The sequence below is a fragment of the Falco naumanni genome, chromosome 4, assembly GCF_017639655.2.
Source record: "Falco naumanni isolate bFalNau1 chromosome 4, bFalNau1.pat, whole genome shotgun sequence".
Classification (NCBI taxonomy): domain Eukaryota; kingdom Metazoa; phylum Chordata; class Aves; order Falconiformes; family Falconidae; genus Falco; species Falco naumanni.
The window spans coordinates 12,037,171-12,054,189 of NC_054057.1; the positions used below are offsets into that span (position 1 = coordinate 12,037,171).

Here is a 17,019-nt window from a genome sequence, read left to right on the forward strand (position 1 = left end):
TGTTTTTCTACTGATCACTCCTGTGTGATATCTCTTAACCTTTCCTTTGATGACATGCTCCTGCTTCTGTGGCAACTTGTTTACAATTTCAAAGACAGCACAATCATCTGGTGAGGGCATCATTCTTTGTATCACACTAACTGTGGGAAGACACAAGATGTGTCCCAACTTGTAATTAAAGATTTGTGTGCCTTGGATTCTGGCTGTGAATGCTTAGGAAACAACTTTTTTTTTTTTTTTTTTTTTAAAAAAAAAGAGGAACCAGGATTTTCTTTCTCTTTTTTTTGTGCTTTCCCTTCTGAGGTTTTTTTTTTTCTTTGGTTTTATGACTCAACTATAGGTTTTTTTGGATGATGAAATATCAAAGGAGGGAACCTGCAGTTATGAGCACAGTTGACACTGGATCTTTTGCTATCCACTTAATGACTCCCTGATTTTACATCTTATTTTAATTTGTAATTCCTTCCTCATCTCCTGTAATGTTATTCACTGTTAACAGTGTTTTGCTTTTATGCAGACTACAAAATATATGCACGTTGTAGTAACTTTTGATTTTTACTTCCCACATACTGGGCTGTACCTAACTATTACTGCTGTTTGCTGTGGAGGATTTCTTAGATCTGGCCTTTTATCTTTGTTTGCATTTCTCAGTTTCTTATCCCTACACCCTTCCTTTCTCTCCTGCCTGTTACTTGTAAGCATCTCCTTATTGACTAACCTGATGCGTGCACTACTGCTTAGTGTCCATAAAGATGGTCTTGGCAGCTGCATTTTATTTTCCAGTTATTTCTGATGAAGTCCTTTCACATAAACTATAGTCCATGCATGTTTTCTGAGATGCCATTTTACATAACTCTGTCCTGATTGTTTATATATCACACTGTGTGTCAAGATTTATCTCTGAAGAAAAAGTATTTTTTTCCTCCCAGGATGATATTTTTAATGTATTGAGTTAGTGAGATCTTCTTATTTGAAAATGATGGTTTTTATTTAGACATGCAGTAACTTCTTGATTTCTGGTTAATTAGTAATACTTTTTCAATTGGATTTCATAAATTACTGCAACTACTCCCACTATTTGTGGGTTTTTGCCTGTTGACCTACTGTGTTATTTCAGAGTGGCTTTTACATGTGCAGATTTTTTTTTTGAAATATGTTAATGTTTAGAAGGTTTTCTGGAATTAAAGATGCTTATACCTTAAGACAAAGGTTTAAGGTATAAAGATGTTTATACCTTAAGATACCTGAGTAATAACGTCTATTCCTAGAAGAGGCTACTCTATCCGAGTTTGTTTTTGTTCAAGTCTTTTTTTTGAAGCGACTGCGGGTTCTCTCAGCTGGAAAGACAGAAGAAAACCGAGTAAATATTTCACCCCCCCAAAAAAGACTTAAAAATTAGTAAGGGATACTCGCAGTGCTGTTTCAACTAGAAAGCTCATTGGAAACTCGCCGTTGTCCTAGGCTGTGTTCTAGTACCGCGGATTCGCAGGCGTGCATTGCTTGATGTTGTTTCTTCTTCCTTCTGCAGCTACCCTCAGGAATTCCGGGATACAGGTAAGTGCCGTGCTTCTCCTTCCCCCCGCGGGCGGCCCTGCGGGCGGGGGCGGGGCCGGCCGGGCTGTGCGCGGCGCCGCTGCAGGCCGAGGGGGATGGCGCCCCCTGCTGGGGGCAGCCGGGAAAGGCTTCCCCGTGTGCTCGCGTCGGAGCACCGCGCAAAGAAAGGCCTTCTCCTTCGTTCAGCGCATCCGAGAAGGCTTACTGATGAAAAGATTACTTTAGAAACAGTTCAGAATTGCGTATGAATAGAGCTTGTTATGTCTGGCTTCATTAGCAACAGCGTAGAGTTGAGAAAGACCGTGTGATGCAGATTTGTTGTTTGTTTGTCTGTTTTTAAATAAAATGTATACAAAGCAGCCTGCTTAGGAGATAAAATTTTAATAGGGATAACTTATTTCAGCTTTTTTTTTCTTAACATTGCAAAAGTCTTCAATTCCATATTGATGTTTCTTTAACCTTTTAATAGGATCATCTAGTGGCAATATGGTATTGGGTTTCGATCCACACTGAATGAATGTTTTCATAGTGCAGCGGCAGCTCAGACCTTTAGTTGGAGAGGAGATGATTTAGTGTATGAGTAATGGAAACTGAAGTGTGGGTTATCTATTGTCTTCTAGTGGAGTTAAAACAAAGCAGCAGAGTTCAGTTTAGAGAAGACTGAGGAGTTTGCTACAGTGGCCTGTTCTGTAACTAAACCTGGAAGGGCTCTTATTTCCATGATGCTAATTCTTGAGGTCATGACCTATAGCCTGTGGATGCTGGTATGAGGGTCACAGTGCGAGGTCAACAAAGCCTATGCAAAGCTTCACTTCTTGCAGTGGTCGAAGAACTGTCTGTTTCTGGACAAGGAGGTTCAAATGTGTAGGCTACAGTGTGCCTCCTGATAAAGTGAAAATATCTAAGTTGTATTAGGTAAGTAATGTTATAACGAGGCACAACAAGTTCATACATTTTTTATCCCTGTTTAAATCGTGTTATATAGCCGTAACAGTAAAATTGAAAGAGGAAAAATGCAGCTTGAAACTTCCCAAAGATTGGCAAGATTTTGTAATCTTGAGCTATGTGATTATTTAAAAACTGTGTTAAAATAATTTGCTGGGGCTTTTTATATTGTACCTCAGCACTCCTACCAAGGTTAAAATGCAGTTTCCCTCAGCCTCACTGTCCACCAGAACTAACTGTGGAAAAGTCAAACGTTATTTTATTAAGAAAGTGACTAACGTGAAATTAGGTGGGATGGTTGTTCCGTTGCAAATGCGTCTGACTTTCTGGAGAGCATGTTTTTGACGATTTAGTAGCTCTCTGAGGCTATGACTCTCTAATAAACGTGAGCTGTCTGCAAAGGTCAGAGTTTGTATTTACCGGTTTGCTTTTTTTGAAGGTCAAGAATATTGTAGTCTATTTACTTTCTTCATTGGCAGTTTGTTTCAGAATTTATTTTCTGATCCAACAAATTATTAGTAAAGATGAGATTTCATTATCTCCAGCAAAATGGATGATTTAACTGATACAGTCTGGAATTGTTACTGTATAACTTGCTCCAATTTCTGTGAAAATTGTATTGGATGTTATTCTTTTTATCAGAGTGCATTTGATTCTTAAGAAGGAGGATATATTGCTTTTCTTAATTCTCATGATGTGTCTCTTGATTCAGACTGTATAGCTGTGTACAGGTGGTAAAGCTTGTGAATGCTGACTTTAGCTTTCTTTTAGTATTTGTCAATAAAATGAGAGCTCTAAGGTTATACCATTGTTTTCTATAAGTGAGGATAAACTTCTCCAAATTAATGTGCATTTACGTGCATGAATATGAAAAATTCATGAGAAATGGGAGCCTGCACTCACTGCAAAATATTTGGGGGCATGTCGTTCAGTGGTATGGGTTGTTGGTATAATTTCCAGAGTTCAAGAAGTGTGTGCTAAACTTCATTTGGTTGTTTCATTCTTACTTTAGGCCTGTACAAATTTAGGCATGACTTGTGTAGGTGTAGAACAAAGGACCCACATGGAGGTAAGCACATTCTTGGCCAGCTACTAGTGTAACAAAGCAGCAGCAGCAACTGAATGAGGTCAGCATTTGTGCCCATTCATAGCACTGTGCACACCTAGACACTTAAATGGAAAATTTGAGAAAAGATTAAAAACTGATGTGGCAGTGATGATAAGACATTTTCCTGTTCCTCCCCACTCCAGAGAAAGAAGAAATATCCTGAAATATAAGGTTAAAGAGGAGAATATCTTTCAGGAAAAAGAGGGGTGAAAGCAGAAACATGGAAACTGCAATGAAATAAACTGAAAGAATAAAAACTACTGTGCACATCTAAACTTTCATATTTACTGTTCTTTGTTTTGTGGTTGCAGTTACTTCACTTCTTAAATGCAAATAAAATAATCTTTGTTGTAGCTGAAAGTAAAGGTGAAGAGTGATTCATACTATGTGCCATATTATCGTGGCGTAGTAATTATCATACTACATTCATTATCATACTATATCAGCTGTTTTCAAGACTCTTGTGAGTTGTGACCTGTTATCTTTCCAGAGGCATCCAGGAGAATCTTTTGGAGGCAGAAAGAAGTGGACTAACACTTTCCAAATTCATGTATTTCCTGTATAACATAATGAAACTTGACTCTGGTATCCCAAACAGCAGCTCCTTCGGCTTGTGACTTGTTCCACAAGTGTGCTTTGTGGGCGTCAGCTTGTCACTCCATTCCCTTTCACCATCGCATGTTCTTGACGTTCCACTGGCTTTACGTAGAGTGACTAGTCAGTTTGGCCACGGTATTGTATGTGACTTCTTGTTGTATGGACTTTGGCTACTAGCATACAGAATCTTACCTTCCTGAAAGATAAGTCAAGGAGCTTTAAAAGATGAATAAAAAAAAAATAAATATTGAAGAGCATGTGCACAAGTAGAACCAGGCTACTTAAAACCAAAGTCATCCATGTGCATATCCCTAACTTTCAGAAAGTGCATGTATGCTTCTTTGCAATCAGATTGATGAACTCGAGGACTTTCTTGCATCGTCTTACAGATAACATAAGAAGGTTTATTTTTTAGGTCAGTAAATATGCTGGCAAAAGCATCTTTTGTGTCCACACACAGAAAAAATGAAGCTTTTTAGGGGAAGTGGGTACATGTGAAGATTGAAGACATGGAAGTAATTGTAGAGGAGAATATTTAATTCTTATGTGTGATGTGATATCTGATTTTACACTGACTTTTACAGTTAAGTGTAATGTTGATTCACAAAGTGCATGTTGTTCTTATGACCAAAAATGTGCAATTATTTTAATATCCAAACCACAACTCTTGACAGATTTTATTTTTGTTCAATAACTTTAATAAATACTTACTATATTTAATTTATTCTTAAATTAAGGAACTTGGTAGAAATGTCTTTTTCTCTTGAACACTACTGTGATTTTTTTTTTCTTCTCATTTGAAATATTTGATTTTTCATCTGGACAGTTTAAGCAAATCCAAAAAGCCATAGTCACACTCAAAGCAAACAGTTCTAGATCTTAGAATTGGGAAGAAACTGGAAACCGAGGACAATTTTCATACAAATTGGATTCATTTTTTTAATAAGACTAATATTCCACTAAGGATATAAAAGTCTGGACTTTGTCAAAGATTCTGAGTTAATACAGTTTTTGGCATTTTGAGATTAATTGAATCAATACCTTGGCTGCCAAAATGTTTAGTTAAAAGAACTTTGTTTTCAGTTTATGCTAAAAATAGTGCTAAAGTTGGCAGAAGCACCGTAAGCCCTAGAAACTGTATTTGTGTTTGAAGCTCACTTTCCATCTGTTCTTTGCTTTTATTTTAGTAAAATTATATATATTTAATCACTTTTCACAAAAGATCCTGGCTCATTGTTGAAAGTGAGACACCAAAAATACTAGCCAAATCAAGTCATAATACGGGAATTTGCAAAACAAGTTCCTCATAAAGCACTTAGTGCACCTTATACCTGATCTGCAGCACACAATTTTGGCACTGTACGGGCAGAAAAGTATGATGTGACATTTGCGAACTACCATTTTTCAGTCTGATTAAAAACTGATATAGGTCCACTTTCATTTTCATTTCACTGTAGTATAATAAAAGATAAACCTGTGTCTCTAGAGCATCAGTGTTCTTCTCTATCTGATTATTGGGAGCACCAGTAGGAAACCTTTAAATGACTCAGATGGCTCTTTGGCTCTTGGCAGAGCAGTGACTGTTTGGAGCCTGAGACATCTGCTTCCTGGAAATAGTCAAGCTGATAGAGTAGCACTATATGCAAAGGCTTTGTATTTTCAGTTGGGTTTTTTTTCCCTGTTTTGTGATCACCTGGAGGTGATACTTCCTTTTCTATCTCTACACGTTGTTTTTCAGGAAATGGCAGCAGGTAGGAGTCTTTTTGGACTTGAGAAAGGCAGGCAGCAGCTTCTGATCATCGTAGCAGTATGTGGATGAGTTCTATGTTTTAACATACTTGAGCTTTCAGTCAGCAGCATAAATACATCATTAGCGTTTAACTATAAATGGGAAAGATATGGCTTAGTAGTTATGCAGTCCTTTGAGGATCACAGTGATGTGTTTCTGTAGAGACCATCAGACGCCTGGAAAGTGTGCCAAATACCGCTCTGTCCTGGAAGTCTGGAGGGTTTCATTGTAGGCAGGTCACTGTTTTGTCCCTTTCAGCTACAGGCAGCTGTTAGTTGTGAAGTGTCTGTGCCAAGTGCAATTTCAAGCAATACAAGATGCAGGCAGCAGTGCAGCACAAAATGGTCTTATCTTGATGGGCATCGTCAGAACAAGAGGCAACTCGGCAAGTAAAAGTTGTGTTGCTTTTCTTGCTTGAAGCTTATTTGCTTACAAACCTAATGCTGTTTCAGTATCATTTTAGCAAATAGCCGCTGAAGAATTCCTACTTGACCTTTACAAAACAAGCCATTAAAAACCATCATGTTAATAGGAGACTCTAGAAGACTCTTCAGAAATGAGTGTGTTGAAGAAGATTGCATTGCGAAGCTTACATTGAGAAAGTGGCTGCTGGAAGAATCCGGTCTTGCAAGATGACTGGTGGATTGAGTCACTAGCATCTTATTAAAAAAATCAGCTGCAGCTATCAAGGGGTTAAAGTGTACCTGTGCCAGCTCAAAAGCATCTTTGTCTAGTTATTTTTGTAAAAAATCTGTATAGTGAGAACCTTGTATTGACCTGCTTGGTGGCTTCATCCAGTCCGTCGGTGGTTTTCTACTGCAGTAGAGGCTGGACAGGAGGAAGTGATTTCAACTTGCTGTGACTTGGGACCTTCTGAAATGGCAAGCAGCAGGGTGTTTTGACCTGTATATCTTTTTATTTTTGTGAGTTGTTTTATTTCTTTTATACTTGAACAATTTGAATGTGTCACCCTCTCTGAAATTTTTTAGAAATAAATTGAAAGTGTTTAGTGATCTGAGGATGTAGGCTAGCAAGTCTCTTTCAAAAGCATTGGCAGGAACATCTTGCTCTTTTTTAGATTTAGTGGTGGAAGCAGTATCTTTAATGCTTAGGAGTTCATTACTATAATCACACTGCTGCAGAAGAAAATGAATTCTTGGGGAAAAAAGTCTGGTTTTTTTTTTTCTTTTTTTTTTTAAATGGAATTCTTAAAGTAATAGGGTCTTGTTCATTTTATTCAGCTTGTACCAACTAAATAAATCTGTTGGAAGTCTTCAGAACAGGGGGCAGGGACTGAAGTGCAGTCCTTGTTACAATGAGGAGAGTTTGTTTTATGCTCCATTCCTAATGTGGTACACTTTACTCTTTGGTATGCATTATTTCCTAAATCAATAAATAAGCTGTAATGTAAAAGGTGGCATTTAATAAGGGAAGACATTGTATGGAGTTTCTTAACAGATAACACAAAATATTGATTCTGCTATCAGACCTGTAAGAGGTTAGTTTAAATCGCAGAAACTGGAGAATAGGGTCAGTTCATATACATATTTTTGTTAATGTTGTAACTGTTAACTATCTACTGTTAATTAAACTTTTTTCAACTTCCAGATAAATCATATGGTGTTCTGGGGAAACAAGAAACTATATTAATGAGCATCAACTCCTTAATTATTCTTGTGACTACATAACAGGGACACATTCATGTCATTTCTTTGTGCAATAACTTTTGCAAAGAAGTATTTTTAAACTGATCATTAATTTTATGACCGCAGAAATGAGATGCAAAATTTATGCTGTTGTCATTGGCACAGGTTCAAGGCACTACTGACATTATATGTGATCGTAATGGAATGGCTGCCAACTAATGAGTCTATAGACATTTCGTTTGAGCATGCTTTGCTTTTAGATGTCTTATTAGGCAGCAATGCTTTCAATTATGCCTGCAAATTGTATTGGATACATTTACCTGATGCCCATTGTTGCTTTGTAGTTCGGTTTTCTATTACATAAATGGAAGTTGAACGCTTTTCTTTAATTTATTGATGCTTTTCGGGTGTATTTTTAGGTACTTGGCACCTGAGGAGAGTAGTGGCTTGTGCTGCTCAACACTGACTCCTCTGACTGTTCAAGGAGTAACACATGTAGCTTCCGATGCAATTCTAGCTACTCTTCCTCATTAGATGGAGTAGAAACTGCAGTGCAACACCTTAATGGAGGAGCACATAAGTGGGGAAAGGGCAGAGATTGTTCTGAGTGGGAATGCAGGAGGCTACACAGAATCGACAGGGTTCTCTGTGAACTGTCAGGAGCAATATCCTTATATATTAACAGCATACCTCCTAAGGTGTCGGTTAACCCTGCCAGAATTAGGGAGGCAAACCCCCAAGCTTGATACTAGCACGTAGCAATTCTTTTATGTAGGCACATTAAAATGTTGTGAAATGTTGCCTGTTAAAGCTCCAGAGCACGTAGAGTCAGCTCTCCTATCAACATGCCTGCAGTTTTTCTGTACAGATCAGATGATTTAAGGATTGCATTTCAGTGTGTAATATAAATTTACAAATATATTTATTTACTCTAAAATAAAAAATGGAATATTTTTAGTTTAGTCTTGTCCTGCAGGGCTACAGGTTGCTTGTACCTCTATTTAGTGTCTATGACCTACTCTCCACGTTTTTCACAGAAATGTGGGTACCTAAACGTAGTATTGTATGACATCAGATTTATGTATTTGTTCTGCTTGTCTTTCTCAGTGAGTTTTTTTTTTCTTTCATGGAAGTCATCAAGCCTTTAGTTAGGATGTAACAACTAGAGAATGCTTTAAAGGCTGTAAGCGCTAAAGAACGAGTGTGTAGTTTCTTTTTTCATAATATCTCAACTTATTTTGTTGTTGTTTTGTTTTAAGAACATTTTGAATTTAGAGATTACAGACTTGGAACAGATACTTGTTTTATCTACATTCAGTGTGCCCGTGGGTTTTTTTGTTTCAAATATAGCATATTTCTGAGATAGGTACATGGTGTGCCCTAAGTATATATGTATGCATTTAAAAGCCCCTTGTTTCTAGGTCACCTGGGTTTTATGTGAATGCAAAGCATAAAGGTTTACCAAATTTGAAATCCTAAGCGTAATTAGAAAATGGTAGTATTGTGACTTAACGGAAGAGCAAGGTAACAGTGCAGCTGTGAAAATTTGCATAAGAAATCACAACTTCTCTGGAAGAGATATGTATCGCTGGGTGGGACAAAATTCTCTGGAAATGTTCTTTCTACATATGTACTCACCAGTTTGTCATCCATAAGTGCTATTCATTTAGACATAGGTTTACTGTTCAGCTTATGAACAGTTCAGCCTATGTGCGCTGAAGCGTGGTGTTTGTGGAAATGTTTTTCTCAAGAAATACAGCCTAATATTTTAAATTTATGATGGCACCTTCATGAAGGTTAAATGATAGTACATTTATGCATAGCTGATAAGAGGACATTTTTGACTGACAACCAAGGCTTATATATACGCTATATATACACACACACGTGTATATATACATATATTCTATGCATTCGGGTACTAGTAAAAATTTAGGACAGGAAAAGAGTGGAACAACTTTTGATACTGTATAGGTTGTGAATATCATGTCTGCTCTTTTTATATGGAGTGTAGCGTCTAATAAAGATATATATATAGAGAGAGAGACAGGGAGAGATGGGCAACTGGTCTCTGGCATGTGAGTGTGAAAGATGATCATGCTGGTTGTAAATATGGCATAATATTTTCTGTTCATGTGCTATCTGCTCTCTGGTTTTCCGTTTGAAGGAAGAGGTGAATCCTGGAGAGGGATAATTTACTTTTGATTGGTTTGACAGGTGTGATGAAATGCAAATATTTTGATCAGATTAACACGATGGCTGGAGTGCTGCTGGAAGATGGCCATGTCAAAAATAGATTGGAGTCAGGTTCAGATTCAAAGCAGGTGGTATATGGCATGGAAGCTTGAAAGGAAGCTTTCCCAAGAAAAGCATACTGTATTAATGAAGGGAAAGCCAGCTTGATGCTAAGCAGTCTTGGGATGTAAAAGAACTACAGCAAAGCAAAAATCAGGCTTTGTTGTCTTATCCGTGTAGAAAACTTGCTGTTCTTTGCTAACAACCATGGTGCTTTTTGGGCATGGATTTTGAATTTTCCGTGATTTTCTATTATTAAATGGAAGCAAAGAAGTAGAATCTCAGCCATGGCTAGGCAGTCCTACTGATGAATGCACTTCATGTGTCTGTGGAGAAGAATATTTTCACTATGCATGGGGTTTATTTGGGATGCTGAGAAATTAGTTATCAGATACAGTGGTCCAAAAGAGAACACATGAATTGAGAAGCATGTCTAGAGGTTTATGGAAAGTTTTCTGCATATGAATATACCAAAAGTGCTTGAACAATTTAGCTTTATGTGTTTTTCTAAGAAAATTGAGGGTAATTTGATCTATTGGAGCATCAGCTCTATGATTCTGGTTTGCGGATTTTTATCACATTTAATTATTAGATTCTCCTCCTTCACCAAGATGTGATTAAAAAAATAATTTTAAAGGAACAATGTAGTACTTGTTATTTTTCCACCTATTCTTCACATAGACAGCATTAAAAAAAAAAATTGAAAAAATATATGGAGTTTGGGGAGGGAAAACTTACATTTTGTCTAATTAAGTGAAAGCCTCAACTAATACTGATTTTGTTTTAATTTTTCCAGACCTTCACGCTTAATGTACTCTGACCAATGTATTGCATAGTTTAACTAATAATGTAGATTTTGTATATATTGTAGTAGGGCTCTCGGTTGTGTAAGAAATTCATCAGCAGAATGCTGCATCAAGTCACAAGTTCAGACCGGGTGCAGTCAGAAAGTGATGCCATTTTTTAGGTTCATAGGAGGAATACACATACACGTACAACACGTGCAAAGTAGTGCCTGATTATGGTGAAGAAAACTGAAATTTTGGTGCCTAATTATGGTGAAGAAAATTGGGCAGAGGGCGACAAACTGCTGCCAACAGTAGGTTGGGTGTTCCTTGGAGGATAGTTGCTGCAGCTCCTTCCTGTACTGGGACGGGCAGAACTTCAGATCTTGGCACTGCCCGTTTCTCCTCCTGCCAGTGTTTTCCCTTGCCTGCCTCTTTGCTGTGGTGTGTCTTTTTTTTTCCCCTGCTGTGTGAGAAGCTGTCAGCTGTGCAGTGCGGGGAGAGGGTTCGTTGTATGACAGCGTTTTGGGGAGACTGCTCCAGCAACATGTAGGTGACCCTTTAGGAGGTTGCCCTACAATAGCAGCTGGCACTCACAGCTGCACTTGAACATACAAAGTGCATGTTACAGGTGTTCATGAGAAATGGGATTTATTTTCTATTTTAGAGAGGAGTTGGTATCTTCCTTACTAATGAAGGTATTTGTCTTTGGATTCTCTGTGTTTGTATGATAGACTGTTTTAACCAGCAACGTATTTTTAACTTTTACAGAACTGGAACGTGAAGAAGAGTCTGAGGACTCTCTTTCTTCGCCTCCTGATAGTGTCTCAATAGCATCCGATCGGTATGATAAAGAGGATGAAGCGCCTTCTGATGGTATGTGACACGGTTTACCTTAGAACGTACTAGATTTGCCAGCTTGCTATAAGCTTATGTAATCGGATCCTCGTGATGCGAATGTTAGTGTTGCAAATCAGATAAACAGATAAGCATCACGGCGGGGCAGATCGCTTACCTCCGCAGCAACCTTTAAAGGCACTGAAGAGCGCCCTCTAGTGGTCCTTAAAGCATAGTGAAGCTGCCTCGAATTTACGAGGTGGTTTTTTTTAAACTCACGTTTTTTCACAACAAAGCATCTTCTCAGATGCGTATGTTTTTAAAGATAGATCAGTGGCTAAACCGGTGTGAATATTTGTAGTAACAAATTGTTTGTTAATTCAACGTTATCAGATTCTTGCTTAATTTTATTGTGCTACTTAATGGCTTACTGTATTATTTATCTAATAAATAATGAAACAGTTTATGTGATTGATATTTTTCTGCAAACTCCATGCAGAATAGGTTCATAAAATATTAAATTAATTATTTCTACAATGTTTCCTTCCATTAAGACAGTCTTTTGTAGAATGTTTTCATTGTATAAATTTTAAATTTGAGTTTGCATTTTAAAAAAAATAAATATCTGGGTTCCATAGCTGTTTTCTATGTTGTTTTGTTTTGTATTCATTAAATTTAATGCTAAATGCGACTGTTCTGAAGACATGAACAATTTAATATTTCAACAGTTAACAAGCTTGCTTTAGCATAGTGTCCATATTTTTGAGAGTCATTTATTGTATACATACTAGAAATACCTTCTATGGATAATATATGGCAATAAATTAAGTATATGTACAAATAAATTAACGATGTTTATTAATTTGTGGCACTAGAAGTTAGATAGACTTACTAGTGAATGATGTTTTCTGACATGATATGATGATCAAACTGTGCAGCTCCATCTCAAAATACAATTGCTGAACGAAAATATGCTTCCTGCAACACAGCACTCCACATCTTATGTTATCCAGATTATTCCCTTTGGAAACATAAATTGCTTTTATGAGGTATAAAATTATGTCTATTGCAGAACAGGGATAAGTCAAGTACATGCATAAGTGATAAGCCTTCTAACCACTGATTCAGAATAACGCAAATTTTTTTATATTGCGAACTCTCTAAAATGTGTAACAATAATAATCACTTATTTATTCAGCTTATTGCATTTTGTCAATGTGACCTATTAAAAAAGTAAACCCAAGCCTTTTTGCTTTCTGGTTGAGATGTAATTATCAGTCAAATTGAATATGGCTTTTAGAAAACCCAAGCTAATTTTCAAAACTACAGATGAATGCAACTTTCCATGTATTTATTTTTGCTTACAAACATAATCTTAACATTATTTCTAATGTTAACTTAATAACATGGTGCTGATTGCATAAAGGTTATGTGACAAAATTGTATGACTGTTTAATAGGAGATATGATTATAGGTTTGTTTCAAAACAGTTAATCAAGAAAAAAGTGATAATGTTCATAATCCTAAATAACAAATGGCTGAAGAATGCTGATGCAAGAGTATGTGAAATACTGTATGAGTTTGTACAGATGGACGATTAATTTTTAGCATATTTTGGAAGTTACAATTATGAGAGTAGGTATAATAGCTGCCCAACAATATATTGGGTAATTTGTTTCGGTTTAGGTCGAAATACAGTGGATGCAATTCTTTATTTAAGATGATTTTGACTCACTGGTTTCTCTACATTTTATGATAAATCCTCTTCAATTGTCCATTGGGAGCGCAGCATGAGGAGAAGTTGAGAAAAGGTGGTAGATTTTGATCTGTAAATACTTTTCATTTATTGGAGGAATGTTCCTGTTTTCCTCTTTGAATGTCCAGTCTGTCATTCTAAGACCATTTTGATTTTAACATCATTCAAGCCTAGCCACCTAGACTAGGTATGAAAATGTATGTTGGGACAATGTGAGGCAGATTGGTCCTCAGCAGTGCTGTTTGTTTCAGTTCTCACAGCCATGGATGGGTTTGTTGAAGATTAATACTGCATCTTTGGGTTTTAGCAATCTGTTAATGTTCAATATTTAAATGCTGCTCAAGAAGCTGGATCGATAAGGTGGATGTTGGATCTTACAAGGTTACCAGTTTACTTCAGCAGGGATCTGTGCAGGTGTAAAGCCTTGTGTGTGTAGGATCAAGGTTCTTAACAGAGGGACCTTACTGTATGTAATCAGATTGAGGTGTTCTTTTTTTATATTTGAGTTCATTCATGTTTGAAGGTTAAAACCTTTCATATATATTTTTTCTGCTTAAAATAATCCAAAATAAAATAATGCATTTACATTTTTTACAGTTGAGTTAGACTGCAAGGTTTGTACAGCTTCTGAGTGCCACGATTTCACTTTGCAGTGTAACTGTCAAAATATAATTTGTGAAGGCACCTGCTCGGTAACAGATAAAGAATTAGTGTATTATGTGTACATTACAGTCATTGTAAAATCCTGCAGTTTTTGAGTGACCTTTATTTAATGGTGTATTAATTACAAGACAGATAATCCCTTTAACAATAAGTTTGGGATAACTAAATTAGCACAGGTCACCTAAAGGCCTTTTGTCAAATCTGATTGTTATGTTGTCCTTTTGACTTTTACCTTATGGTAGGCACTAACAAAGTATCTAAACTTTGATGGATTATAAACTCTAAACATGATATGTATTTTTCATAATGCTAATGTAATTTTCTAGGTACTGAAAAGGTCAAACCCTCACGTCTCTGTGTGCATTCTAAGTCTGTCTTTCCTTTTAATATTTCTTTTTCTCTGTTCCTCTGGTTCAAAAGTTCACTCAGTTCCCAAATGGCCACCTAATTTTCCAGTTATTCCCTCAAGCCATATGTGTTTTGGTTTCTTTATGGTTTATTAGGTACTGTAGGAAAGTAGCATAAGTTATATCATCTAATGAAATTCAAGCACACTTCAGTGATGCTTTGACTTGATTGCTGGCAGCAATTAAATCACAGGGAAGGAGAATGATGCATAGGCTTACATGTCCAGACACCCTACAGAAATTGGGAGAGGGATAAAACACAACAAAACCCTCAAATAAAATAAAACCCCAAAACCAAGACAGACAAAACAGCACTGCCAGGCACTCTGTTTTTAACTTGATTTTTTTTTTTTATTGGCTAACAGCCTGATTGATAGCAAAATCATAACTTGCTGTATGCTAACAGGCAGAGTTCACTTGTAGGTTATTGTGAGCTGATAAAGGGTTAGATGGAGTTTTGATTTTCGCATTGGTCCTTGGTGCACCAGATTAATGGAATTTCAATGAGAGACTGGAGTAGTCACAGCTTTGTCAGAAAAACAGATGGAGATTCTATAGCCATGTCTGCTCATTAATACCAGTTGCCTGAAAGGTGTACTACTTCTCTATACAAAAGACTCAACATAATTGATTTCTGAGTGGGGTGTTTTTTCACTTATTGATGACTAGGTTTCTTGCAACTTAAATGACAGGTTTTTGTATAGTACGTTGTGTAACAATGTTATGTCTTGTAAATTCTTACTCCCTTTTCATCTGTATTTTTGAAGAATGCGTGTCGTGGAAAATACGTATGTCTTGATCAGTTAAAAACCAAAGCATACCAAAATACTTAAAAATTGAAACAGTAAGACTTCCTTAAAAGTTGGTAACTAACTTATTTTTGGTTGAGACTTTAATGGGGAAGAAGTTACTGTTTTTCATTTAATTTTCAGGTTTCTTAGGATGGATTTAAATGTAGGTTTGATGCCATGCTGAAACTTTACTATTTAACAGTATAATCTTCTTTTATAACCTCAAACGATTTTTTTAACAGTAAAATTATTTTGTTTATGGTATGGTAACTTTATTCCATAGTAGGAAATGCATTAATATTAAAGGAACAACATTTCTGACTTTGTAAGTACTGAAAGTGAACCTGCCATTTCTGAAAAAGGATACGTCTGTTTAGCCTTGCGGGGGGAGTATGTGATTGGGTAATCACTGGATCTAAAAAGATCACAGTGAATGCTGTAATAAAATAATTTAGATCATCACCATTTCTGTGGAAGGTCTAGAAATGTTGCCTTGAGCATGTAAGGATGAAAAAAGTACTAAAAATGTGTCTGGGGACTTGTATGTTCTCCAAATTATCATATTTGGCTATAGCTTATTGATATAATATTTTTTAGCAGAAAATTCTTAAATAGGATGAGAATCTCATGCTGAAAGTTCCCCACAGTTGAAGTGGAGGAAGCTAGGGCCTAAGCAAGCAAAACAGGACCTTTGGAGAACTTTGAGGAATCAGAATAAATTAAGGGGTTGTGCTTAACTATTTGTAATCAGAATGTAGTCTTGAAAACGAGCAGAATTTGTTGCTCCCTGCAACATGCTTTTCTTGGTGTAGTTTTTGGATGAAACAACAGGTTTTAGGACTTTATTTTCATGCAGCTCTGCTGGAAAAGTTCTGTGCAAGTCTTTGCAGGTTTGAGTCAACTATTTTACGTGATCTATAGTATTTCCTTTGCATGAACATCATATTTTGCATTTTGATTGATCAAGGGGGAATGAAAAATTGTGTGACTAAATTTTGCATTCTGCTTCTTTTGACGTTTTAACTCTCAATAAGTACTGTTTAAGCTGCTTTCTCTCTCCCCCTTATATAAGTATTTTCCAACTTTTTTTGGCCACATTCCTGCTGCATTTATTTTTGAGGCACTATATTAAAGCAAGAACTGTGTTCCATCACTAAGCCATTTAAGCGGTCTTAGCAACTAAGTTAGCAAAGATTGGAGAATGGAAATTGCTCCTAGGATTTCTCTGTGCTCTTCTCTCTCCGTTTGCCCTTCCTGTCTCCCCAGTCTTGTATTGGTTTACCACTATTTTAGTATCATAATCATGTACATGGAGAACGTGCTTGCTTTTCCTGGGGATGAAAGCATTGGAACTTTACCTGAGGTATTCTAGGAGATTAGTTATTTGTGTTGCAGTACTGGAGAGAGTTCCAAACTAAGTGCCTGACAGCCATTCAAAGAAGTGAGAAACTTCTTTGTCTTGGTTTTTTTTTCAAAGGAAGGTCTCTTTGAAGGCAGAAAACCAATGTATTTTCTTATTCCTTATAGCTCTTTAAAGATCCAGGCTTGATCAAAAAAGGTGATACTGAGGGGGGGTAAAATCTAGGTTTACTGGAACGCTTGATCTTTAGCAAAAAGAGGTGACTTCTACTTTATGCTCTTACTAGGAGCTGGCAGTATGGTAATAGCATCAGTGCCTGGGAAACGGGTAAAGAATGGGCTCTGCCATGCCAACTTTGTTTTGAGGGGATGCTAGTTCCTGTCAGAATTGTGACTGGGAAATAATGTATTTTAGTTTATTTTGATATATGTAGGTAATTCTATGTTTTCATCAATGATTTGGTAGACTCTTCTGCTGTGTCTGAAC

At 36.7% G+C, this 17,019-nt stretch overlaps 1 protein-coding gene across 1 annotated transcript in view; it reads left to right on the top strand.

Annotated features, from left to right (window-relative positions):
* Window positions 1–17,019, top strand: part of SKAP2 (src kinase associated phosphoprotein 2) — a 116,891-nt gene that overhangs the window by 11,622 nt on the left and 88,250 nt on the right. The window contains exons 3-4 of the mRNA XM_040589317.1: window positions 1,529–1,554; window positions 11,491–11,595. Of these exons, the coding sequence (XP_040445251.1) occupies window positions 1,529–1,554; window positions 11,491–11,595 (131 nt within the window). The remainder of the gene's footprint in view (window positions 1–1,528; window positions 1,555–11,490; window positions 11,596–17,019) is intronic.